This window comes from Sparus aurata, chromosome 11 (genome assembly GCF_900880675.1).
Source record: "Sparus aurata chromosome 11, fSpaAur1.1, whole genome shotgun sequence".
NCBI classification, from domain to species: domain Eukaryota; kingdom Metazoa; phylum Chordata; class Actinopteri; order Spariformes; family Sparidae; genus Sparus; species Sparus aurata.
In genome coordinates this window covers 9,393,499-9,419,620 of record NC_044197.1, presented here as the reverse complement: position 1 = coordinate 9,419,620, position 26,122 = coordinate 9,393,499, and the positions used below count along the sequence as shown (strand labels likewise).

The 26,122-nt window shown below is 42.2% G+C and overlaps 2 protein-coding genes across 2 annotated transcripts; both read right to left on the bottom strand.

The window, feature by feature from the left end:
- Positions 1–17,262: 17,262 nt before the first annotated feature.
- faslg (Fas ligand (TNF superfamily, member 6)) lies at positions 17,263–20,385 on the bottom strand. Its single transcript, XM_030432280.1, has 4 exons — positions 19,618–20,385; positions 18,583–18,625; positions 18,422–18,487; positions 17,263–18,335 (listed from the first exon to the last, which is right to left on the bottom strand). The coding sequence occupies exons 1-4, from the start codon at positions 19,903–19,905 to the stop codon at positions 17,920–17,922; spliced, it is 813 nt and encodes a 270-aa protein (XP_030288140.1). The 5' UTR covers positions 19,906–20,385; the 3' UTR covers positions 17,263–17,919.
- A 1,313-nt stretch (positions 20,386–21,698) lies between these two features.
- On the bottom strand, positions 21,699–24,420 carry LOC115590830 (uncharacterized). Its single transcript, XM_030432278.1, has 5 exons — positions 24,268–24,420; positions 23,928–23,968; positions 23,761–23,835; positions 23,485–23,674; positions 21,699–22,567 (listed from the first exon to the last, which is right to left on the bottom strand). The coding sequence occupies exons 1-5, from the start codon at positions 24,332–24,334 to the stop codon at positions 22,053–22,055; spliced, it is 888 nt and encodes a 295-aa protein (XP_030288138.1). The 5' UTR covers positions 24,335–24,420; the 3' UTR covers positions 21,699–22,052.
- Between the last annotated feature and the right edge of the window lie 1,702 nt (positions 24,421–26,122).

The following is a 26,122-nucleotide window of genomic DNA, read 5'->3' as shown; positions in this document are numbered from 1 at the left end:
GTCAGTGCTGGAGTACATATTGTATATTCTCCCTAAAATACACCTCATTCACATGGCGGCCATGTTGCTATGAGCCTCTGGGTGCAAAGCTGGAATCCAAGTATAATGTTATAATGCTGTAATCCAAGTGGTAAATTGTATGCTTTGGAAAATCCAGAGGTACATGTTTATGTGACTTGCAACTTGGAACACATTTGAGCTCCCCGAGCAGATGTCAGAGGAAAAACAGCTGCTGTGTGACTGCGGCCTATTGTACGGTAGCCCTGTGAGAGTTTGTAGCAGCAATTCAAAAGGGCTTTTAAGTTTCCTGTTTGAGTTTTTTTTTTTTTTTTTTTTTTTTTTACATCTTTGCAGGTGTGTCAGGTTGCATTACATCCACTCAGTGGACACAAAGTGTTCCTGGCTACATTCATATGGACCCTCTGTCCGAAATTACTGCAGCTTGTTCCTCAAATGTGCAGGAAATGAGAGGGAACACATGATGAGTACCATAAAACAACAGTTTAAAAAAGAGACATGGTTGTCCCCTACTGTATCCATTATGTGGTAAACTGTGAACTGTACTTGACTCTCATGACTCTTTCCCGTTAATGATCTCTTGGATGAGCCACGGGTCTTTTCCCATAAGGACCCGGTTCCAGAAGCATTAATTCAACTTTCTGACAGCTCCTACTGAGGGGTGAGACCACAGGAGTTGCTGGAAAGGGCTCACAATTATGAGCTTTCTCATTGTGTCTACATGGAGAAAAAACAAGCTCATATACTCAGTGTTTTTTCAGCAGGGCCAAGGAACTAACTTTGTTTCTACATTGGACGCTTGTCTCACCTTACTGTCTGGCTGGCAGGTTGCAGGCTGTGTCAATGTAGGGAATCTGATCACCTGCTGAGTAGACACTGAAAAATTATTGGACGATGAAAATCTAGAGGGATTTGGGCCATATTTTGAGGTAAGACTACATATGATAACCTATAAGCTAACGGTAGCATTCAACAACTTCCTGGCTAAAACTACATTTTGATTACATCCACTGTGTTTCACTTCCAGGCTTTAAGAAAATGTGTCATTACTTTTTTACATTTGCTGACTGTAGAGGTCTAAACCAGGCGCTGGAGGTTGCAGTCGTTGACTTTTCAAAACTTTACATGCAGATTTGATTTTTTAGAAGGAGAACCACACTCTACCAGCTTTTGATGGTAATTATTGGTCCTGACGATACACCCAGGAGAGTTTCATGCTCACTCAAGTTCTGGAAAGTCACAAAAAATCAAATGTGGGAGAAAGAGTAAGTTCATATTGATAAGACAGCTATCCAACTTTTAAAAAACCAATTTCTGTTGTGTTTCTTAGTTCGTAACATCTCTGCGCCTCATCTTTGAATTGGTTCAGTTGCACACAATAGACACTTCACGGGGCCTGTAGGATTCAGTCTGAATTGAAAAATAAGAGCGCTGCTCTGAAGAGCTTGAACTAAATTCACCTGGTAAAAGTCTCCCAGTCTTTGTTCTAGCTGCATTTCCTCTCCTCTGTGCAGCAAAGACAGCAAGTTTAAGCTGCACTTTAATCATGTGTGCAGTTTCACTGACATCAACCACAGCCCAGCCCAGCCCAGCCCAGCCCCAGAATTCTTCAAATAACTAAAAAGTCAAAATCTAAAACTGAGGCCTACAGAAAAGGACCATCATCGAGAAGATCAGCTGTTTCTCGATAGTTGTCTTACTTCTTCCTAAGGATTTTCATACGGTCGGATGAAGACTTATCCAGGTCGGATGAATCACCACCTTGCAACTACTCTTCAGTATAGTGCAGGGCAGGAGTTGAGGAGTCCTATCTTGGAGAACGAAGCTGATCTTTAGCTTGGTGATACGAACTGGCACTAAAACAAAGTTACAGTAATTCATTTAACACAAGTATACATTAATCCATGGAGCCAAAATAATGCCAAAAATACATTTCGTCTTTCTTTTGTCGCAGATCAAGATCTTTGACACAAGGGCGGTGGTGCTTCCACTTCTTTTGTCCACGGGGCCGCTTGAATCACCAGAAAAATTCCTTGCTTCAATATTTAATTCATTGCATTGTTTCTGTCTTGTTAACTCGCTGGCAGTTTTCATCGTCCCTGCCGACGTTGGGGCATTCTGTGTATCTTGTCACCACATTTGTTTCTGTATTGACTTAGACGGACTGAATGTTAACATCAGCTCCAGCCAGTGTCTTGCTTGGACTGTGTAACACTCAAATTGTTCCCCGGAACAGCACAAACTAGGAGCAACAATCCCACTGTGACATCTTTTTCCTTTTTTTTCCCTCGAGTCCTGAACTCTCACGATATCACTTCAACTCAGTATTATTCTTAAAAAGAATTGTGTTCTCGACATCAGTGAGGATATCAACTTGAATATCACTAGAAAATAAATTACATTACCCTCTTTGGTTTCATTGGAACTCTTGAGTTGTGCGCAGTGGTCCAGTATCAGAAAATGACTAATTTTGGTATCCCGCACAAAGTGTGCCTTTAGCTTTGTGATCAACGTGCTACAATTAGTGTTGGGTAGATAATCAACCAAAGTTGGTAGGATAATCAACAGTTATCAAGTAGTTTCACACACTTTGGCTTAGGTTTTGTATATCAAATCATCAGGGTGGAGTCTGTCTCTCCACGTGGCTTAGGGTCTACTGACCTGCATATGTCACATTTGGAGAAGAGGTGGTTATGTACCATCATACACATCTCTGTACTTGTCTCAACACACGTCTATCGTTACCACCCCCACATGCGGATCAGGAATGTGTATCGTATCGCCAGATAAACGAAAGTTGGACCCACGCATGAAAAAAAAGGCAAAACTGCTCAGCTCTAGATGTCAAAAACCTGAATTACAATGAATGGTGTTCTTGTTTGAGCACACACTCTTGTTGATAATGTAACCTGTGCTTGGTGCTGTATCCATGCAGCTGACTTAGCATCTCATGTTCAGGGAGGTTGTGACACTCACTGCTTTCCATAGCATGAATAACGTGAACATTTCATAGAAAAGAGGATGAAATGGATGGGGGAGTCCCAGGGGCTTTGCTCTGCAGGGGCATCTTCATACCACCTCACACCTCTGTTAGAAAAAAAAAAAAACGTTAGCTCAGTTTCATTAAACTAAACGAGATTCAATCTATGAAAGCTTTTTGATGTTGATGGTGAAAAAAGTACCCTAGTTTGGTTCAGTTTTACAACTGAAGTCATTTTGTTTGTCATACTCTAAATTAAGAGACGGGACTCTTCACCGACTCTGTCACGCAGTAGGAGTTTGGATCTGTGTGTTTGACATTACATGTCATCACACTTTCTCATTTACAAATTCTGCATTAATGTGATTTAGATTGATTTACTGTTCTAGATGCAAACCACAGCGTCATATGACATTTGGGAGAGAAGAGTTGCTTCCTGTCAGTTTTTCACAAAAACAACGATTTACGTAACGTGCACATAAAAGCACATTTGTGGTAAAAAGAGCTAAAAAAAAAATGTTCCATATAAACACTGAAAAAGCTGTTTTTTGCACTCAGCCACAGAGATTTCCATTGAATTCTCTTTTCCATTGAATTCTCTTTTGCAGCTTTTATTTTCAAAAGTGAAAAAACAAAAACAAAAAACTTTATTAGTATTTATTTAGAGTTTAACAGACACAAACTGCTCTGTTTCATCAGGGCTTTGTGGTTTGTTCAGATTAGATTGCCGGGATAAACAAGCCGACAACCCTACAACTGTCATCGTGTCTTTAATCAGATGGTACTACGTTTTCACAAACACACAAATCTTTCATTTTAAACGAGATAAAATCTGTTCAACATTTGGAAGAAGATAGTGTTTTCATGTTGCTCAGTAGAAGACACCAGTAGAGAAAATGTGTTTTCGGTTCCTTTAACAAATCAGCAGGTGTTTTCTGACGACGCTTCGACACTCAGCACAGGTCAACGTGAGCATCCGGGGATATTCTCTCCAGCCACTGATCATATACAGCCCCCCCCCCCCAAAAGCTACTGGAACAGCGAGGCCGGTTCCTTTATTTTTGCTGTACGCTGAAAACATTTGGCTTTTACATAAAAAGATGAATGCAAGACAAGAGATGAGTATGTCAGATTCCATTTCCAGATATTTGCATCTAGATCTGTTAGATAGCACCTTTTACCTTTTGTTTGAACCCACCCATTTTTCAAGTTGGCAAAATTAAAGCTAGGGTCTACAATCCTGGAGAGCTAGCAAGAGAGCCAGCAAGATTTGAAAGTGGCAACTCCTCCAAGTTCCACCCCCCCCTCCCCATCCCGTCAGTGCTCCGTCCAAAGCCACGCCCCATAAAGTTCAACGCGCATCTGTTAGTGGGACTCAGCAGGGAGAAGGAGATGCCGGAGCAAGATGCAGCAATTCAGCTGAATTTAGCACGGAGCAGACAGGAAGTCAAGCGCCTAAATAACAAACTACATCCGGTTACTTTTCAAAAATAAAACACTCTGTGTTGATACCAGCACACATCGTGAGGCCAGCTGTCCACCGTGCTGCGCCGTGGCGGACTCAAACCGCAACCGGTGGGGAATGCCAGAAGGTGGAGCAAAACAGGATCGGAGCCGCAACGAAGTGGACCCCTATCCAGTGGAAATTGGGCCTACTCATTAGCCATTCTCATGGCTAAGAACAACACAGAAAGAAGCTAACGTTAGCATTGGGCTAATACGAGCTACAAACGTAGCCAAGTTGGCAAACCTCACATATTTCATGAAAATAACAAATCCCCCTGAAACAAAACAAATAATTACCTGTCCAACAGAAAGAGAGCAACCTCTCCATCACTTTTCAAGCCCTTCACATGCCCCAGTTGTCTCCACCGCTCAAACGCTGCACCGATGTTGACTCGGTCCGACTTCTTTCTTTATCCAGAGCCTTTTTCGTCACAGCCTTTTCTGCCTGAGGCTTTCTTTTCCTTGCCTTTCCTTGCCCTTGTGAGCTGTTACAAGTAACGCTGGCTGCATTTTCTCTGCCATTGTAACCAAATGAACGTCTTCTCCTGCAACTCCGTATTTCTGCAGAGGAGTGTGCTGAATATTTCCGGCAACAGTGAAACGTAAGTGTGCACGCACGGAGGAGGGAGGGACAGAGCGAGACATGAAGGCATCTGACCAATCCGTGCTAGCCGGGCCGGATGGCACGGATTGGTCAGCTTTTTCTCAGTCCTACAGCTGCCACAGAGGTCCGATTATTTTCATTCCTTTTTCTGAATACATAATGTATTGACTACTCTCAGGATAGCAGGATCATTTCACCCAGTATTACTAAATGTGTTTCTGAACAACATTACAGACCCTAGCTTTAATGGAACATGTGACAGACAGGTGTTTCTTGCTGCCCAGCTGTGCAAGCAATCAGAGCCATTGCACAAACACTGGCCATCGCCAGTACAACCTTTTGGAACATTGTGAAGAAAGAAATAAACCACTGGTGTACTCCGCAACAGATCTCGAACTGGTAGACTATGAAAAACATCAGCAGTTGATTACAGAAACATTGTGAAAGCTGCAAAGAAAAACCCTAAAATAGCTGCATGGCTTCCTCTGGGACGTGCTCAATGAACCTCATTGGTGATGTAACACCGATTTAAAAAGTGATGCATCCTTCATCATGCAGCAAGACCACGACCCAGAGCACACTGCCAAAACAACCAGGGGAAAGAAGCGGAAGGTTTTAGACCCGCCGAGCCAATCTCCAGACCTGAAACCCTATTGAGCATGCATTTCACCTCCTGAAGAGGAGACTGAAGGGGGAAACCCCCTCGAATCAAACATCCGCTGAAAGAGGCGGCAAAAAAGAAGAATGAAAAGGTTTGGTGATGGTCAGTGGGTTGCAGGCTTGATGCAGTTACTGCAAGCAACACATGAATGCAAATGAATATTATGTATTATTCACTGTAATCTATCCGTTCCTGTACTTTTGCTCACTTAAAAATGTGGCTTTCCGTTACAATGATGCCATCTTCACAGTTGTTTGACCGATCAAGATGTCAATATTTGGAATGAAGAGCTGAACTGCTGATCTCTTCGCCTCTGATCATGTTCGTCTTCTGATGTCAAACCCAATTGTTTTCAGTGTACAGCCAAAAAAATAAAGGAACTGGCCTCGCTGCTCCAATAGTTTTCGGAGGGGTCTATGCGTGCTCACCTCGGCTCTTTTAAATCGACGAATGGCGAGGGAGAAGCGGCTGAACGCTGCCAAAAGCTGCAGTGTCTTCGCCCGAGCCGCTCCGCCACACTTGTTTCTGCACCATGTAGCTTCAGTGAGAGGGGAAGATCACAGCGTTACATACATGTTCACTTCAACATGCATGTTTTCAGCACTTGACATTGTTGTGACGTTGTGACGTTTTTTGTCTGTAGGTAGCACCTACAGCACGCCAGGTAAGCTTTTACAGACCTGGGATTTTTATCTACGACAGCGGTGTTGCACTCACGAAGATTCCTCACTTTACTCTTTGTCTTTTTATTTCATCATGTTATTATATGTGATGTTGCTTGTGTAATGATTTGATCTATTTCTGTATTTGGCTTAAATACTTGGCATTTTATGCATGTCTACAACAAACGATCTTGACTAGACTTGCAGCTCCACAGCATCACGGTTTTGTCTTACCCTCAATGCTCTCGTAGCATTTTTTTGGCCTGTAGCTGGCAGCTGAAAACGCTCTTGCACGGCAACACAATTTTTATGTATTTATAGTAGAATGAAAAAAAAAAATTCAGACGCTGAGAAAGAGCAGGGTTTTTTCTCAAGGCACTTTCCAGCACACCTGCATCTGAGTTAGTTGGGTTGATCAGTAAAAATGCTTTAAAAAAAACAACTAATACAGTTGGCGAACAGCTGGTAGAGACCGAAAGCTGAGCTCAAAAGACAGTTAATATTGGATTTTTGTCATTTGCCAGGAAGTCAGAAACACAGCTCCAAATGGATGAAAATGTCACCTTGTATCTGCTGTTAACTGTTCGTTTGCCACCTCACTTTTGTGACACCATATCAGTGTCGTCCTCACATCTGGATACTGCTGCCCCCAAGTAGGCAAAGAAAGCTTGCCTACTAGAGAGCTGCCATCTCTCGCTGCAAGGGAACCATAGAAACCTAACATCACATCTATCATTAACTCCGTGGTGTCATGTTGCACACACTTTCTGCCCTCACTTCTCCAAGTGCACTTGAATCGCAGCACCCTCTTCCTGCTGTGTGCCCCAAAGCAGCACATCTTGTGCGTGTGTTACATGATAAGAAACACAGCGTGTGTGGCGCGGTCTGGTCCGTTTATGGTAAATGTGTGATAGTCTGAAGTGCTGACATGCTGCGTTAAAGAACAAACATGACGACACGTTGGAGGTTTTGCATTGCTCTCTTCTTTGCAAGGAGCTTGACCAGAAAGCAAAATGTGCTTAGTTATTTGAGGAAATGATTGTTTATATAATCGAATGATCTGCAGCCCACATTTCTGGTAAATTCATACTTTCCATTTCATTCACACAGGGAGACGATGGGCACATTTCTTGGACCACACACCCACACTTTTTGGTACTGTGCTCCCAAAACAGCAAGTGTGATGGCTGCGGGGAGTGGAGAGCAGTGTGGAACAGGTTTCTGCTGCTGGTTGAGTCATTATGCACCCGTAGATGCATCACAGAGGACAGTGTCAGAGGGACACGGAGAGAGAGACCTAGATAAACATCTCTAGCACCTTTCTATGGAAAATTAAAAAGTGTTGTGTTTGCATGTGACAGGGGTGAGATGAAACTGCAGACAGGATGCTGAAGAGAAGGAAATAAAGAAAGGGAGAGACGGGGGGGGGGGGGGGGGGGGGCAGACAGAGAGAGAAACAAAGACTCAGAGAGAGAGAGAGATAAGATTTCCCAATATATGGACAGGGGAGTCCCCCCGAGGTTTATTCGTCCCACCTCCACACTGGGCTTCATAGACCTTATCTCGCAGCATGAGTGGGTTCTGTCGAGCTGTTTGTCGACTGCTGGCCGAGTTTATTGTCGCCTTCCCTAAACAGACTCACAGAGTTTGAGAGATGGCACAGGGAATCCCCCCCTGCTGCTCTCTGCCAGTATCTGTCAGCTTCTCCAGCTGCGTTCAGCCTCACAGGCAGGCTAAAAGCCATTTGTGAGCAATTTATAGAGATTTAATGCATACTGTACAATTCCAGGAAGGCTTGTGCTGACTAAAATAATATATACCGGTGGACCCCCTCAGTGTTTTTGTTGATGCATTGTCAGAAGAAAGGTGCATTCCCTGTAACAATTGGATGTGCGCCTTTTATTTGGGAGAAAGCTGCGGTCTCGTTCTCACACCGGCAGTTTAGCTCAAGCCTGCGAGTGTCGGCTTGATGATAAATGAAGCAGACGTTGCAAGAATCACAGTTGATAACTTCACAGTGAAGCGACAGATGTTCAGTGACCCCTGTGTGTAAATATCGGTAACTGCACTGAGAGGGATATGCAGACTCAACACGCCAATTAATCTATAGAGGCGTTTCCATCCTTTCCACAAATCTAATGAGGCCTCAGCGGCCAGGCCTTTATACATGAAGTAAACAGGCCACACAAAGATCAATTTCCTTGTGGTCTACAGCTCTGTAATCAGATTTAGCTGCTGTGAATAGATTCCTTTGACTGCAGGTGAAACGTAATCTATGACTGTGGTCCAAACTGCACGCTAACCAGTGGCACAGACAGACAGAAAGACAGAAAGAAAGATAGACAGAGAGACAAAGAGAGAGAGACATTTCCTTCAGTTTTAACCCCCCCCCCCCCCCCCCCCCAAAAAAAAAAATCTATAATACCAATACCAGTTATTTTTTATTGACTGGACAGCGACGTTATGCATTCCTTCTAATTTCATATTTTCATCTCATTTTCATCTCAGTATAACTAGCAACCGTAGCTAGCTGTAGCTGTTATAACCAGCTAAAACAGTGTTGGAAGCAAAGTGAAGTTAGTGATGAAATATCATGCAAACATTGTAAAAATCTCATGGCGTATATTCAGAAATTCTTGCCAATGAAGCTACACAAAATCAACATACTGTGTACACAATTAGACATCATACTTAGTATCGCTGTTATGATTGCAGCACAGCCCACAGTACGAGCACAAAAGGACGCGCAATGCTTAGAAAAGACAACAGAAGTAAATGGATAATCAAAAGCAGTAAAACATTTCAGGTGGTATCATGACATCAAATCGTCTTAAAGGGATAGTTCGGGTTATTTGAAGCGGGGTCATATAAAGTACATATCTATAGGCGATCTGTTCCCTACCGTAATTGCCGATCAGCGCAGCCTCAGTTTGGAGAACCAGAGAGCCGCTCCAGCCCAGATGCTCAGCTTTGTACTGCAGTGAACGGAGTCCAGATGCAAAGCAAATTTTAAGCACCTAAAACAAAGCCCACCTAAAAAAAATCTGTATCAGTTCAAGCGTACGTTGTATAGAGAAAATTCACACCACTTTACATCGCCGTCAGACCGCCCTTTCTTTTGGCACGACATTTTCTCAACCGTAGAACCTCCGTATCCCTACGCATTAGCGCAACTGGGCCTCGCACCGTATTTCGCCGCTCGCAGATCACCTGTTTGGGTCAGAGTTTTGGCGTAGGGATACAGAGGTTCTAGGGTTGAGAAAATGTAGTGCCAAAAGAAAGGGCGGTCTGACGGCGATGTAAAGCGGTGTGAATTTTCTCTATACAACGTACGCTTGAACTGATATAGATTTTTTTAGGTGGGCCTTGTTTTAGGTGGGTAAAAATTTGCTTTGCATCTGGACTCCGTTCACTGCAGCACAAAGCTGAGCGTCTGGGCTGGAGTGGCTCTCTGCTTCTCCAAACTGAGGCTTCGCTGATCGGCAATTACAGTACAGAACAGACCGACTATAGATATGTACTTTATATGACCCAGCTTCAAAAAACCCGAACTATTCCTTTAACTTTACTGACGTGTACCTCTGTTTCTGATCTTGTAACCGGAAGGCCAACAGTTTGGTAGCCTCGCAGTGCCCATGGACTGGGACTTTTACATGACATATTACTGTACAAACAAAATGTCAATCAAGAAGAGATCAGAAGCGGTCCAGCGTTCATCTTCTGATCTCGTATGCATGACTTGATATCATGTTCATGTCTGCCTCACAGACAACAGCCCCGAACTTTAAAAAAAAAAAAGCTGAATTTGTACACAGTTTGTTTTTTACTGGATGACTCACAGTGTCTGGTTAAACAGGTGTTTTCTTAAATGTCACATCTGTCACATGGAATGCTGGTATGTTTTCAGATGCTTCTGAAACATTTTGTCTTCCCCCTTTCAATTTCACCAAATCATCATTTGCACCTGAAGTAACTACTAACAATGTAAACCGGACAAGTTTTGTAGGGCTGACATTTGCTCATGAGCAGGAACAGGAACACACACCTACACATAACTTGTCTGCAGCTGCTTTCTATTTAATGAACACTAAATAAATAGTGGGAGGGTGATTCACTCCCACTGAACACCGGAAGGTGATTCATATTTTTGGGATTATTAGAGCTCCTGACTGTGAAATATGTACACAGAGTGTCTGACTGACTTCAGTTATTATTCATTTATTTGTTGACAGTCCTCATGTGAAGTCAAGTTCACATGGGTTAACACTACTAAAGTTGTCATGTCATTATTTTGTGGGGCTGACATGTGTTGAAATAAAAGTCTTTAAATACAGTTCTTTAAATAAAGTATAACACAGGTCTTCTCATTTCCACCCAGCATCTTGTTTCTAGTTATACTCAGTTAATACGATAACTGTCAGCAACAGATTTGATCATCTGTAGCCGTGTTACATTCACTTCCAAAAGTTAGAAAACTGACTGAAAAAAAAAAAAATAAAAAAAATCTGGAAACAATTTCTATATGAATAATGTTAGAATGGTATGAAAAATGTAATAATAACCACAATCTGGGAGAAAGCCAATTCACTGCTAAATAAAATGTACATGGTTTAAGATATAATGTGTAAGATTTCTGTTAAAACGTCCAAAAAATTTAAATATGCAAGACCTTTGATATTTTGTTGAGCAGCGAGTGTACAGTATCAGACACTTTTCCAACAATGTTCAAACATATTCAAGTAATCAAGTCTACATTATAGTGAGTGTCATTTGGTTACATCTGGTTGCGATAACATCCGGGAATGAGTCCGAGAGTGAGGGAGGAAGTTGGGGAAAGAGACTTAACGCCTGAGTCACAACGTTTTTTTGTTTTTTTTTAACATCAATGGTGGTTGAAGCAAACTATGAAGCCAACAACTCCCACGATCACACATAACTAAATTTTTTTGTCTTTAGTGACCGGAACTTCATGTGTGGTTATAGCATAATCTAGGAGAAAACTACTTCAGTGCAAATTCTAAATGCTTCAATGACTTATTTAATGACCTCCGTGTCGTTTGTTTGTCGGTCTGTCAACAGGATACACAAAAACTGCTTAAAATTGTTCAGAGAGTAATGCATGGATAGTGAGGGAAGTTAAAGTTAAATTAAAGGGGAATGCCGGCCATCGGTGGAGGTACACGCTCTACTGAGTGAAAGTCTAGTTGTAGTGCCTCCTTACTATTTTAAAGAGGCTATAACACTGAATCTGACTAATGAGATATTTTCAAATCTCTTGGATATCCGACCCATTTTTGCCAACCTAAGCACCAGAATAAACGTTGGCAATGTGCGTATCTACAAACAAAGATATGATGAAACTTTACTTTTCTTTAGGTTCAGTTTTCCATTTTAGTTTCTGCTCAACGCTGTGCTTACGTACGATGGGGTTTAGGCACAGCAAACCACTTGGTTGTGTTTAGGACAAGATCATGTTTAGGCTTAAAATACCTGGTTTGGTCGCAACCAGCACGGATGGAGCTGTTCCGACTCTTCATCTAAAATATCTGTTATTTGTGCTGCGGTCTACTTGAAAATACCCTGTCATGCTTACACATGTTGTAGCGCAGTCTTGAACTGTGGTCACTGGTTTGGCTGCCTGGTCGCCTCTTACTCCAACAAGGTGATATGTCATGTTAGGTAGGAATATCAATATGGTACTGGTAGCTTATAATATGTGAAAATGTGAACCTACATTTTTTTTTTATGAACTAGTCTCTTAAGTCGGCACTTGAGCCAAACAGCACAGATGTTTCATTGTAACGGTGATGAGGCTAAAGGCCATCACTGACGGAGTAAACGGTCGAACTGAACAGAAAACCATCAAAACATGCATCTTTCTCCCGGATTAAACAATATTAACAAAGGAAACTCTTTAGAACAGTGTTCAGAGGTTTGCAGTAGTTTGTTGGCGGTAATTTTACCTTAATCAGGAGGAATGGTAAAGAGTGAGTGGTGAGGACAGCACACAGCTCTTACCTTCAGTCCAGTGTCCTGACTGAGTGAGGGAGAGGAGCGACATCATCTCCCCCCAGTGGAGCCCTGAAGCACTACAGGTAACCCACACACAGGTACACACACACACACACACACACACACACACACACACACAGGTGAGGCTCTGTATCATCTATTTGCATTCCTCCGTTTTGCACGACCGGCTGCACGGTCTCAACAATGACCAGTACTCACACAATTACACATCCGCAGCATAGGAAATTAAATGACGTCGTGAAAAGAAAATAGAATAAGAGGAACTGAGACAACAACATTAAATGAGTCTATTTTAAAGAGCATAATGAAACCTGACATCTCTTCCAGGAACTAAACTACTGCTATCGTGAACGAATGAGAGTGGATGCAGCCGGTGTCTGATAAAAAAAAACACCCACAGGTGAGTGTGTAACCAGCATGAACGACACCTGACCCGCGCTTGATGCACACTCGTCCTCACAGCACTGTGGAGCGGTAATCAGGACAAAGTGAATCCCACAGTTACGCCACAGTCTGCTGTGAAGCATCAGTCTGCTGAGGCAGTAATTCACCTGGTAAAGTTGGTTACTGTCTTTCTGCACATTAACAACAGCCACAATGATGCACTTACATTTGCAGGGTTATGTAATACAAGACATGCGGTGTCTTGGAAAGAGGAACAATAAGGAGGAAATCCTAGAAATGAGAAATGAAGCATGAATGAATGAATTTTTAAATATATGAACTTAGAGGTCAATATATGATGTCAGATGACCGGAGCCTGAGAAATATGTTCCCTAAAGTTTCATCATGACACCAGTCAGTCAGTCAGACTGCACTTTATCACCTTGCAGCTTAGTTTCTAATAACATACGACTGTTTTCATTCACACTTGCCTGTTTTAACCACTAGTCAGCGTAAGTTGCCGTACACAACTAGCTTCAGCAACCTCAGATCGAAAGCACACAACAATTAAAATAAGCAAATGAGCCTAAACACATAAAAAGGTCAACAAACTTCAAACTGCAGGACAAAGTGTTCGCAAAATAATTTGATTTGTACATGAGATATGTCAGTTTATCCTCCATGTGCTCATTTCAAACAATAAAATGTAATGTTAAAACATGAACTCACAGGGGATTCCCTTCATAAAAAGTAGCTCTGTGTAATCAATGGACGCTCAGGGAATCATTTCTGCTCTGAAACAGGTTTTAAACTTTCAGACAAGCTGACGTTCTGTCACTCAGCTGAACAGGAAACACGTCAAGTAACAACCAAACGACCACAGATATGATGTCACTTCCTGTCCCTCATCAAGCCCAGGTGTGTGTGTAAGTAATCTGGGTCAAGTGTCAGGGAGTGTAATTAGCATAGATGATGATTTGCTGCCCTCTTGTGGGGTAAACATACATTGCATGATGTTACCATTTAAAACTATTTTCAATCAATACTAACATTTTACACCAGCGTTTTATTCCTGAATGCATCTTTTTTTTAAAAAAAACATCTGGTCACATAAGATTGTTCTTGTGGTTGCTGTTACTGTGTTGGTGAATACATTAAGTTTGAAGACCCAATGTAAATGTATTTTTCTACCCATTTCTCCTCTTTTCAGCTGCACATGTGCTTCTGTTTAGGAGTTTTGTATGACACGTCAGCATGATATACTTTTAGCTCCAGCTAAGAGATCTGACTATAGAAGATCTGACCTGTGCATTTGTCATTAATTAAGTCCAAACTGTGTCCATGTTTGCGTTGAGTTTGTGTTGAGTTTCATCCACATGTGACCGAGGTGGATTTGAATTTCAAAGGTTTCAGATATTAAAATGAGGAGAGAGTCCAGCCTGAACATTCAGATTGAACAAGGATTTATGTGGCTTTTTACATAACACACTTTAGTTTTGTTTAGCCATGTTAAAAAAATATAATTATTAATATGCCATAAAAGCATGATTCAGTGCAAGTAGATGGCTGAGGGGCCGACTAAGCACTTTTGAATCCTCTTTCTGGCTTTTCATGTTGCAGAAAGTCCTCTTTACAAAGACATGTTATCTTAAAGGAGGGTTTGCAAAAGACTACAAGAATGGCACTCAGTAGAGCGCATACCTTTACCCCTTTAATCCAATCAAGCCTCATCCAAAAAAATCAACGAATTCTGGAAAACTCACTCACCTTCTTGAATTATTCATGGGAAATTGAAAAGAAAATGTCAAAAAAGAAATTCACAATGTTAAAAAAAAGTTTCTTAGGAATTTGTTAAGTGGTTTTTGTGATCCTGCTGAAAAAACTACCGACAAACAGACAGTAAAAAAAAAGAAAAAAAAGGAAAAAAAGAAAATTATTAAATGCAAATCATTACATGTTCGACAGATGGCGCCGAAGACAAGATGGAAATGATACTCAGCATTTCAGTTTCAGTTTGCTGTCTCCTAATCTTTTCCGTGTGGCAGTGGTGAAACATGAGTCACACAGAATCATCTGCAGCCTGTCTTACACAACACAACACCACACTGACACCACACAATGATCCACTCTCCTGGTCAGTCTCTCCATCAGATGTTAGAAACATGGCTGCAGGGATTTGCTCCCATTCAGCAACAAGAGCATCAGTGAAGCTCAGACCTGCTGTTGTGTCTGTTAAGTCAGTTCACGCCAAGGTGATGGATGGACAAGTTCCTCCACAGCATACTCGGAAACACAATTCTTTGTCGACCTCACTTCATGCGCAGTGGTGTCGCGAAGGACGTGCCCACACCACTGCCTGAAATGTGACTGTATGATGTGGCATTAAGTTTCCTTCAAAGGCACTAAAAACTCATCTTCTCACTCACCTTTATAAGAGCGATGGATGCTACATTAACACACCGTATTTTCTGACCAGGTTGGACACATTTTCCCTCTTTCCTATGAGAGATTTTCTGTATTTCTCGTTCTGTCTCTGAGCTCCTGTCACTGGTTTCAGGTGGTTAGAGCCCAGCTGGAAAAAGCTTATGTCAAGTACTTGGGTGACGTATGAATCAGAAGCAGGCTGACAGTTGGTGGGTTGGTTTGGTCCATGCCACTGAAACTAGGCCCACACATTGTGCTTCGAAACATGTTTTTAAACTTCGATCTTGTTCACTTTATCATGAATATTCAATAACGCAGATAAAAGCCTCTCAGGAACAAATCGAGAACAATAAACTCCCCCACAGTGCACAAGGACATGGGCGTCTAGCACTTTTGCCACTCCTGGAACCTTTGTGACATTTTCAGCCCCCGGTGATTCCTCTGAAAACAATAGATACTCCTTTAAGACAACAAACCTTCTCCTTCAGAACTTAATTTGCTCTCCTCAGTAATGGCTTTTCTGTGAGTGCTTCCAGAAAGCGAAACGTTGACCTGTGTGAAAGCTTGTTCTGTTTTTTGACTCTCAGGGCTGCCGTAGTAACCCCCGTCTCCATTGTTAGACAAAATGTGCCCTTGGATCGGTAAAACTAACGTTTTTTCGGTTGTGTTATTTCACAGAAGAGTCGAGGAGATTGAAGTCATCATCCTTTCAGTGGCTAAACCTGAAACCTGTGCTCGTTCTTCACTTTCCCACACATCATCGGTCTGCTTTACAACAACACTCAAATGCCCCGTAAGCACACTGAAACCGTTGAGGTAATTGAAAACTGCTTTTTCTCTTAATAGATCCCATCTAGTAAGTTTTCCTTTACAAATAAAGATTAAAAAGTTTTGTTTCCTGACCTACTTTTTTTTCCCGGGAGATAATATGCATCATCTGCTTTTGTACGGATGTCTCGGGAGCTCAGGCATGACTGAGCTACACAACCTTTTACATTTCAAACATCAGATGGTGATTGACGTGCAAAACATCTCATTCGGCGTTATAGAAAAAGCCTGCTGTTAAGGCTTAATCAAACCAATCTGACCTTGATCTGATAGTGGTTTATAACTTCAGCAGTAAACAATCAGCCCGGCAGCATTTGCTTTGCCGTTTCACACTGCGGTCTGCCTGTGTGAATGCATTAATCGCATTATAGGCTGTTTAGTTCAGCTTAGTTTAGTTGAGTTGGGGAAAAGAACTGCTTTAAAGTACAACGTGTCACTATTTCCTTAGGAAAACACAATAAAGCAATTGTTAGTTTTTGTGCCCTTAAGGCTGTTTATGTCTCAGGATATATAGCAAGGCCCCTAAAAGATTACAAAAACACCCACTTTTGTGAGCAGACTATGAATTAGTCTGAAATAACTGAAACCCCGGGGTCCCAATACGAAAATGATTTACCATGATGATTTAAAGTTTACCACGTGGTTAAAAAGAAACGCAAGCTCTTTCACAAAGTCGACCTCCATGGGACACTTAAAATTTTCATACAGGAAGGAAACACACGTCAAACCCGACAGTGTCTTGTCCCCCCCATCTGTGCCCAGCCTGCACGTCTGCTTGTACTCAGCTAACATGAATGTTTGTGGTTAACTGTAAAAAAGAGAAGAAAAAAAAGCCCAGCATGATGAAGGTGTGAAAATGCACGAATAAAGCTCAACGAAATGCATCTGCACTGCAGTGAAGTCTGTAAGACAAACACTCAAAACTTTCAATCAAGCGTCAATCATCTTCCAAAACACAAATCTGGCTCTGTTTCAGACTTCTGCTGCACCGCGGTGGAATATATGGAAATCAAGTTCATTGTCAGGAGCAGAAGTTGAGTTGGTGTCTCTCCATCGAAATACTTTCCAGTGGTCATGACCCAAAACTCCTGTGGGTGTTTATTACATGACAGACAGCTCATGCATGTCAGACCTCATTTATGGAAACATTTCCACATGAAACTCAACTTAAATTAACTCTTTATTTACCAACATATAACACTGTTTTCCCTTTCATAAGCACACATTTAGACATCAGAAGTGTCCGATCCACTCTAGAATAAATATTTTACAGATGCTACAACTAGATCAACGCATTAGTGTTGACTGACTCTCTCAACTTTTATAAAAAGTTAAAAATATTTGTTCCACTAATTTTAAAGCTGGCATTAAAGAGAATGTATATGATTTTCTCTGGGCTTTAAAAAGGTGCAATGTGTAAGAATTGGCCAATTGTCTGATTCATACTTAAAAACAAATGGTGGGGCAGTAAATCACCAGAGTAAGATGTTAGCCAGTTAGCTCAGTTAGCCATGCAGCTACTGGTTCAGACTGGGCGCCGGGAGAGCCGGGGCAGTGTTGATGTTTACAGTTCTGGATTGGGTACTTTAGGAGACATCTCTGCAACACAATACAGAGATGTCATGACATTCTTACACATTGCACCTTTGACATTACATTTCATATTATGCTTTTCAGTGCAGATATTATACGTCACATCAAAACGACATTCAACATGGGAATTGTTCGGGCAAAGTGGCGAGTAAGATTCACTTCTGCCTGAGCAGTTTACATTCTTTCACTGGAGTAAAATCACTACACCACAAAAACCTCCAACTCTTCAGATCTTGTAAAGACCAAAGAAGTTGGCATAATGTTCATGACTGAGATAACTGGGCTGCGAAACATTCACAAAGACCCTATCGTGTTTCTGCAGCTGCAGGGCGGAGCCGAGGTAACTCTCTGTGGTCCAGGGGCGCCCCGGATGCTGGGAGCAGAAACTCGCTCTGTGGCCCTCCATCAGGGTCATGGGTAAGGAGACTCCTTCTCTCCTCACAAACACAGAGTGAACAAACGAGGACTTTTGGTCACAGTCCTTAAAGACCAACTCCACTCTGGAGTAGACGTGGAAGAGTCCGGTCTCGTTGACTCGCAGAGCGCCATCCTCAAACTGGTAAGCAACTCCTCCGGATGTGAAAGCCCGACCCGTCCGCGGATCCCAGCGCAAAGTATCGGAGTGTCTTTTTTCAATCCGCCCTGCAAGAGGAGAGGAAAATAGTGTCATCAACAGAAAAGAGAATCACAAAGTATTGGTTCCATTTGAATCATGACGTTCAGCCTACCTATCACATGCGCTGCGGGTCTGTCTTCATCTTTGTCTCCTCCGTTCACCTCAGGTTCATAGTGACCTGAAACAACCATCAGATTTAAGTCACATCAGCTCTTCTTTTACTTTATTGGGAACACTTCACGTGTGTGCGTGGTGTGCTGTGTTTACACTCACCGATTTGCTTCTGTGGCGCATTAAACTCACTCACAGGTTTCGCCTTTAGTGAGACAAAAGAGAACAGAGGAATCTCAATACCACATCACACAGCGCCTCGGCGTCTCTCAAGAGCCCTCTCAGTGCTCAAGTCAGAGAGAGAGAGAGGAAATCCTGTCTCACTGGACCGACGACCACAGATGGAACGCTCGCAGCCTCGGTTTGCATTTTTAAATGTCATGAGTAGAGGTAGAGTGTGAGGGACATGCACACCTCAAAAGCTGAAGGATTAATTAATTAATAAACTTTCCAGCTCGGCTTTCCACTCACCTCACCCACCTCACACCTCTTTATCATCCCGAGCAGAGGTGCCAGAAGTCACACCTTTTTTTTACATGCAACTTTGCCCCCATTAAAACTGCACAAGAAGCAATAAGCTACATGAGGGCTGCTCAATTAATCAGCTATATCCAAATGGCAGAAGCATCCACTTTTTGATAAAGGTACAATGTGTGAGAAAACAGCATCATAATGAAGTGTAGGAGTGCTGCAGAGAGGTCCTGGACTACAAATGTTGTTCTCCAGATGTAAGAAACATGTTTTTTTAGGGGGGACAGACATCAACAAATGCCACATTTTCATGTTTCTTCAGCAGAAATGAAAATTGTGATGCAACAAAGATAATTCTCATTTTTTCCTATATCACACAGCCCTATTCTACACGCAGGAATATTATATTATTTATTACCTACCAGTTAGTTTGTAAAGCCTCACCACTTTTTGACCTGCCTCTAATATTCTGCACACTGCTGCCACATTTTCACGTTTCCTTTGTTTTCAAACTCAGAATTACTCATTTCCACTGACTTCTGCAGTCATCATTAGTTTACTGACTAAAAGCTCACTGCAATTCAACTTCATTCCTACAGTACCGTCAGTGCAACATTTACAAGGTACTCAAAAATGAAAGGAAATCTACAAAAGATGAAAAAAATCCCAATACAAATATATTAAAACAACACCGTAAAAATAAAAAATCATCTCTCACACCCTTACCTTATCAATTTCTTTCAGCTCCTTCTGCATGTTGTAAATCTGGTAGAATCCGAGCCCCAGGGCTGCAAACACAAGCAGGAACAGCATCAGCACAACCAGGGCTGCGCTGTGGCTGACCCCCATGCAGCCCCGGCTCTTTCCACGGGCCCTTGCTCTCTCCTGGGGAGGCGGGAAGGACCAGCAGGGTACGAGATTTGGCGACTGGGAAGGGTGCTGCCGACCCCCACGGCCACTGCCTTCATCCACGAGGAACACCTGTGGGAACGGGTAGCTCTGGTCACAGCTCATGTTGCAGGTCCTCACCGTGAGTGACAAACTGTGTGTGCATGTATCGCCTCTGCACAAAGGAGGTGTGTAGTTTTTGTCTCAGCACCTCTGACTTTGAAAAAAAAAAGAAGAAGCTTCGAGCTGTCAAGACACTCGCCACCCACAAAACCCTCCCACACGGACTGAAGTGCACGTTAGTTAAAACTTATAGCCATGAAACATCATCTATTTACTCATCTATTCCTCTCATCTGCTACATGCTGCATGGTATTGACTTTATGAGTCTGTCTGACACAGTTTGGGTTTTTATCTGCTTATCTTGTTCAACGTTGATTTTGCACCTTGCTTATGAAAAGACTTGCAGGGAAAGGAAGCTGGAGGTTTCAGCTGACCCCCACCTCACTAACCACCATCTTGTCATCATCATAATGAGACCTTTTCACAAATTCCACGAAAGGAAAGAGTGAGCAACCACAGTTACCTGTGCAGCGACCTATATGAAATCTTAATCTTTTTCTCCTGTGACCCAGCGGAAGCACTTCTTAACACTGCTGGGAACTTCTCTTCTCACACACACACACTGTCACGTCAAGTGCTTCCTCAGAAAATGAACCTGAATCTTGAATTCTTATCTTTAGTGTTGAGCAGTTCCAAAACGCTTTGTTATAACATGTATTATCCTCCTGTATTGGTCTTCATCGGGCACAGTGTTAGTAAACAGTGATACAGCAGTTTCAGTAGCACACAGCGTATTCTTGGTGGGAAGATGCTGCTGCCACATGAAAAGGATGCAAGTCTAATGCATTCCTGCTGGCTGCTTGTGAAGAAGCCGGTAGCGAGAGACAGCGATACTTGACAGAGGTGACAATAAACCTCAACCAGTACCCCTAGAGATGAGCTTACAGGAAAGCTGAACACACACACGGCTTTCCTCCCCACTCACCAAAGACTTCGAATCATTGTGATCTTTGTGAGACTTTTGGGTTTGTTTCCTTGGATACGGGTATCACGCTGCTCCTTTCGTTGTGGTTGCAACAGTTTCCATTTATCATCAGCTCTTATCTTATCTTTAATAAAGAAAATCGGTTTGCAAATATTTTGTACTGGTTAGTGGTTTGTGATAAAGGGCATCTTTCCAACCACAAAAACAGAATGTGTGAAGTACCCAGCCTTGTGGTGGAGGGGGCTGCAACAGTTGATTGCAATGTTTTCTCATGCACTTAAACTTCGGAAAACCACTTTGTTGAGAAGTCAAGTCAGTCTTTTATATTGTGAAAAGTAAAGTTTCAACTTTTTGTCTGTATTTTAATGACCACAAAGGGAGCTCCCAAAACCTCTCCTCTGTCCGCTGTTGCATAAAGTTTCGTTTCTCCACACCCTTGCAGAGATAAAGGGAAACCCACCTTGAACCGTGCATACAGGGCTCGACTAAAAGGGTAACTACGTCAAGCATAACCATAAACTGCACAGGGTGTCTGCGCTCTACAAGCTGATGAGCCGGTTTCCCAGAAGTGTCATGCTGAAAGCGGTCCTCGCAGCAACAGCAGTTGCATAGAACGGGTTAGGTGGGAGGGTGGGGTTTTGGGGTCTAACCAGGTCGTGTTCGGTGTTGCTGCACTAGTTAATTGTGGCGGAGTAAAATGAATCACTGAATCAGCAAGTATCTAACAATTACTGTCTGCTTCTCACACGGTCTCCCTTCTTTCTATTGCATAGTGGAGGTAGTTGTGGTCGCGATGACTGATCACAGAAATGGAGGAATGCCTGAAAATTACGACGAGTTTCTCAACCCGAAATGAACATCATTACTCATGTGTTGCTTGCATGCAAACCTTTTCCCTTGCACGCCGAGTGGAGCTTTAATTCAACAAGAAAATTCAGCTCCTCTCTATAACAGTTTCACACTGTGATTCACAGTCCTGATATCACATTACGTTACATTGAACTCAAATCTGAAACAAACATCAAAGAGACAATGTTTTTTTTTTTTTTGTAATATGTGATTCTCAAAAAATGCTGAGATAACAATCATGATATTGATCTGCCCACGTGATCCAACACCGTAACAAGAGCTTCTATCCACAAGGTTACTGGGGAAATAAATAAAAACCCTTCACTGTAATTCAAAATGAGGAAGACTGTGGATTATATGTCATGATCAAAAAACATCATGTGCCACACTCCTCGTCAGAAGAAGAGTAACAGTCTAGTCCCAGGACATGGCCCGTCCTCTCCTCTGTTGTCCTAGTGTTGGATGGTTTGTCAGGTATCCTCTCTGTTTCTTCACAGTCTGACTTTAGTTCTAGGACGACGCTTTTCTGTCCAACGCCATCAACATTCTCGGTTTCTCTGTGTTGGGTTGAAACTGTTTGCCTCAGTGAAGCATTAACAAGGTTTGGCAGGCCACACTGCAGCATCCTGGCTAGGTTCTGGGTTTGAGAAGAGCCATGCTGAACTGACGGTCCTCTGAACGCAGCAGCAGCTATTGCCAGTCTTGTATGGTTGAAGGAGAGGGGCTGGTCCTGGTCTGCAAGGACTGCCTCTGTGGGGACAGGGGAAACGCTGAGCGGTCCCTGTTCCCCTGAGGTTTTGCTACTTCCTGTCCAAATGCAACCCAGGTCACTTTCACCTCCACCGTGCTGACTGCTGCCGTTGTATGACTCACAGGGCCGAGGGGTTTTCACTGTAAATGAGAGTGAAGATACACAGAAGTGTGAAATGCAAGTTACTGCTGTCTTAAAGGAATAGTTCACCAAAAATCGAAATTCAGTCAGAAACATGTTAAAGGAGATGAGAAGTTATACCAAATTTCAGTTTTCCATTTATGTTTTTGCATATTTAATCAGCAGCAGTGATAAAAAAGAGTACATCTTTGAGGGGATACGAGGTAGATAATGTATAGAATCCAGAGTAGGTGGGTGAAAGAGTATACATTTTATTGCATACAGTAGATGCTCATAAGTGTTTCCCACACATCAACTAATTCATGGCAGTGCGCCACAGAATCAACTCCGACCTTCAAATATTGCGTTTGGTATTTATTGTTTTTAACGCTATTTAAAAATGCGGTGTATTCATTCAGCTGCATTTTCTTTCCCTGTCCGTTCGTCTCTTGTCACTCAGACGTCTCACACATCTCACACACCTCACACTCACAACCACACGGCCATAGCCAAACCCACACACAAACACACACACACACACACACACACACACACACACACACACACACACACACACACAAACAAACAAACAAACAGCCACACACCCACACACACCCTTCCCTTCACGGACACCACGTCGGTCTCCATGAAAACTGGATCATCGCTGGAAGTAAATACGTGGAAGCTTGATATTTTGTGCAGAGGAGACAGCTGCTGAAATTTAAGAGTACAGATTGGATCATGATAAATAGATTGCATTATTAGTTTTTTGTCAGATCGCCCAAACCAAAGATGAGCCATTGACTATTACAGTATGTTTAAAAGAGAGTCAAAACAGGACAAAGATTGAAATTATCTATCTAGAAGCTGTTGGTGAATAACAGCACATGCTTTGACTGCATGTTGGGAGTTTAGCCTTAACCTTTGCCACACTGACCAAGACTTGGAGATTCTTGCGTGTCTGCTCTCCTTTTGCAGTATGCTCGAGGAGTCCACGGCTTATGTTTGCAGGTGGGGTCAAGGACTCGTAGTTTGGTGATGAAGCTTTTGTACTCTTTCTCTAAAGCCTCTATTTGCAGCTGGAACTCGGCGATCTTCCTCTCTGGGTAATGAGACAGCTGGGACTGCTGAGGGGGGAAAGACACAAACAGGGACAGGGAATTGAGTGTGAGTAGAAACTATCTTTGTAGAATCTGTTTGAAGCTTTACTAACCTGCAGGTAATACTCTATTTCACTCTTGATGCTGGGGATCCACTTTTTCACAGAGGAAGATGAGTTCAGAGTAGACTGTGAAGACAAATGTTGGCTGTAACAAGCTAGTATGGATACAAATGCATTGAGTTGAATTGTTAATGTTATTCTATTATGTTGTTAATTACCAGTTTGGGTCTCCGCTTGTGTACATCTTTGAGTCGTCCCTCTGTAAATGACACATTGAAAGAAAACACTGAATATATATAACTACTAAGAGAAGACGTAGTGGTGTAAGCAATGTAGAAACAATGGAGGACTATCTTTTAATATTACTTATTCAGGTCGGATGATGAAGACATTAGGGGAACATTAGCCACAGGAGGTTTTTAGATGAAGTTAGCATAACAACTGACAGTTAGCAGCACTGTAGCTAACAGTTAAAGCTAGCTGCTCGTCAGAAGCCTGTTCTTAATACGCAAAATATAAATTAAACTAAAGCGTTTGTTACGTCTTCTATATGCTCACCTTCTCTCTCTTTCTGAAGCCAAAGTCTGTTCAGCTTCCCTTGTTGTTTCTCCTCGTTTCTGGCCATTATAACTCACTCAGGACTTTGCAGCAGCGACCCCGCGGCTCAGACAAAACAATGTCACGTGCCAGGAGGTAGCCCTGTCACGTGATACTGAAATACCGCGAGAGCAACTCCCAACATCAATTAAGTGTCAAATCAAAAATGAGCTGATGTGTCTCAGTTTCGGTGCTTCGTGTGCAGAAAATAAGTTAAAATGTGCTGTGTGCCTCTTACGTCATAGGATAAATGATAAATCATCACATGCTGTGAAGATATTTCCACAGTCCTCATACTCAGTTACTGTCGCCTACATTTAATGAATAAGAGATGATCATAAGATGATCTGTTCAAAATATTACAATGTTTCTTTGTCACAAGCTCGTTTAATCAAAGTTGCATTTAAACTTGTAAAATATTGTTTTAAATGATCATTAACTTACTTTCATCATTCTATAAATAGAGATAAAGATAAAGAAACTAATTTGTTTAAAGTAAGAATAAATGTAATCTTTAAGGCCTAAAAGTTTTAGCCTTTAACGAATGTATAAATAATTTAAGACTAACTGAAATGAACATTTAATAAAACACAAATCATTTCAAAGGAGACATATTCTGCTCATTTTCAGATTCATATATATATGGTTTTTGGGGGGGCTTTAATGACCCAAAAACACACCAGTTTTCTTATACTGTCCATCCCTCTTTCAGCTCCTGTCTCTCTAACAGCCCCCATCCTGATTATCAAGTCTCCTCTGATTGGCCAACTCACAAATGCCTGAGCCAGAACAGCTATGCTGAATCAATTCTTATGTGCCAAACTATCTGGGAGACACAAGTTACTTAAAGGAGAACTTCGGTCGATTTAAACATGCAGCTTCATTGCTCAAGCTACCCTTGACTTGCCAGTACCGAAGACGCAAACACAGTTGGTCCAACCGTTACAGAGCTCCGTGAACGGAGACCTAGCATTGAACGCTAACAGCATGGGGTCAGAACTTTACACTGTGTTTTAAGCGTCTTAACATGCTCCAAATCTCACACCAAAAGTTATGCAACATCAACAGACACCTTAGCACACAGCACTGTAGGGTGTATGACTCAAACTGAATATAAAAGTAGTTAAAACAGTGTGTTTGTGCAAGGAGCTACTTACCTGTTTGTTGACATCCGTGTCTTCCGGTAGCTAGACCAAACTAGTCAATCCGTCGAGTGTGCACTTACTCCCTCACTGGCGGAGACGGAAATGTAATCCAGCATTTTCGTGTTTATGTTCATAATGTACATGTCCATGTTACAGCCTGTCATGAGCCATGAGCCTTACAATAGCCTGTTAAGCCTGTTAAGTGCACACTCGATGGATATGCTAGTTTGGTTGGACCAAATTTGTTCGCGTCTTCGGTACTGGCAAGTCAAGGGTAGCTTGAGCAATGAAGCTGCATGTTTAAATCGACCGAAGTTCTCCTTTAACGTGATGCGATGTCACAAAGTCACCGAATTAATGGCGGGACCACTGAAGAGGCGTTTTACGAGCAGTGTTTTCTGTGGGATAGGCGAGCTTCTGTCGGTGTGGACTTTTTGTGAGCATGATAGGTCTACTTTGAACAATTTCACAAGTCACATATTTTAAACAGGATTTATTGAAAAGGCAGTTCAATGCATCTAAAGAATCTGACAGGTTGAACATTTTGTAAACATTAAAGATTTTTTCTATGCCTACAGGTTTTTAATTTGTTTGAGATAATCACGTCTATTTTTTGTGCAGTTATATCGTTATACCTTTCGCCTTGTTCAAGAGAATTTGGATAAATCCAT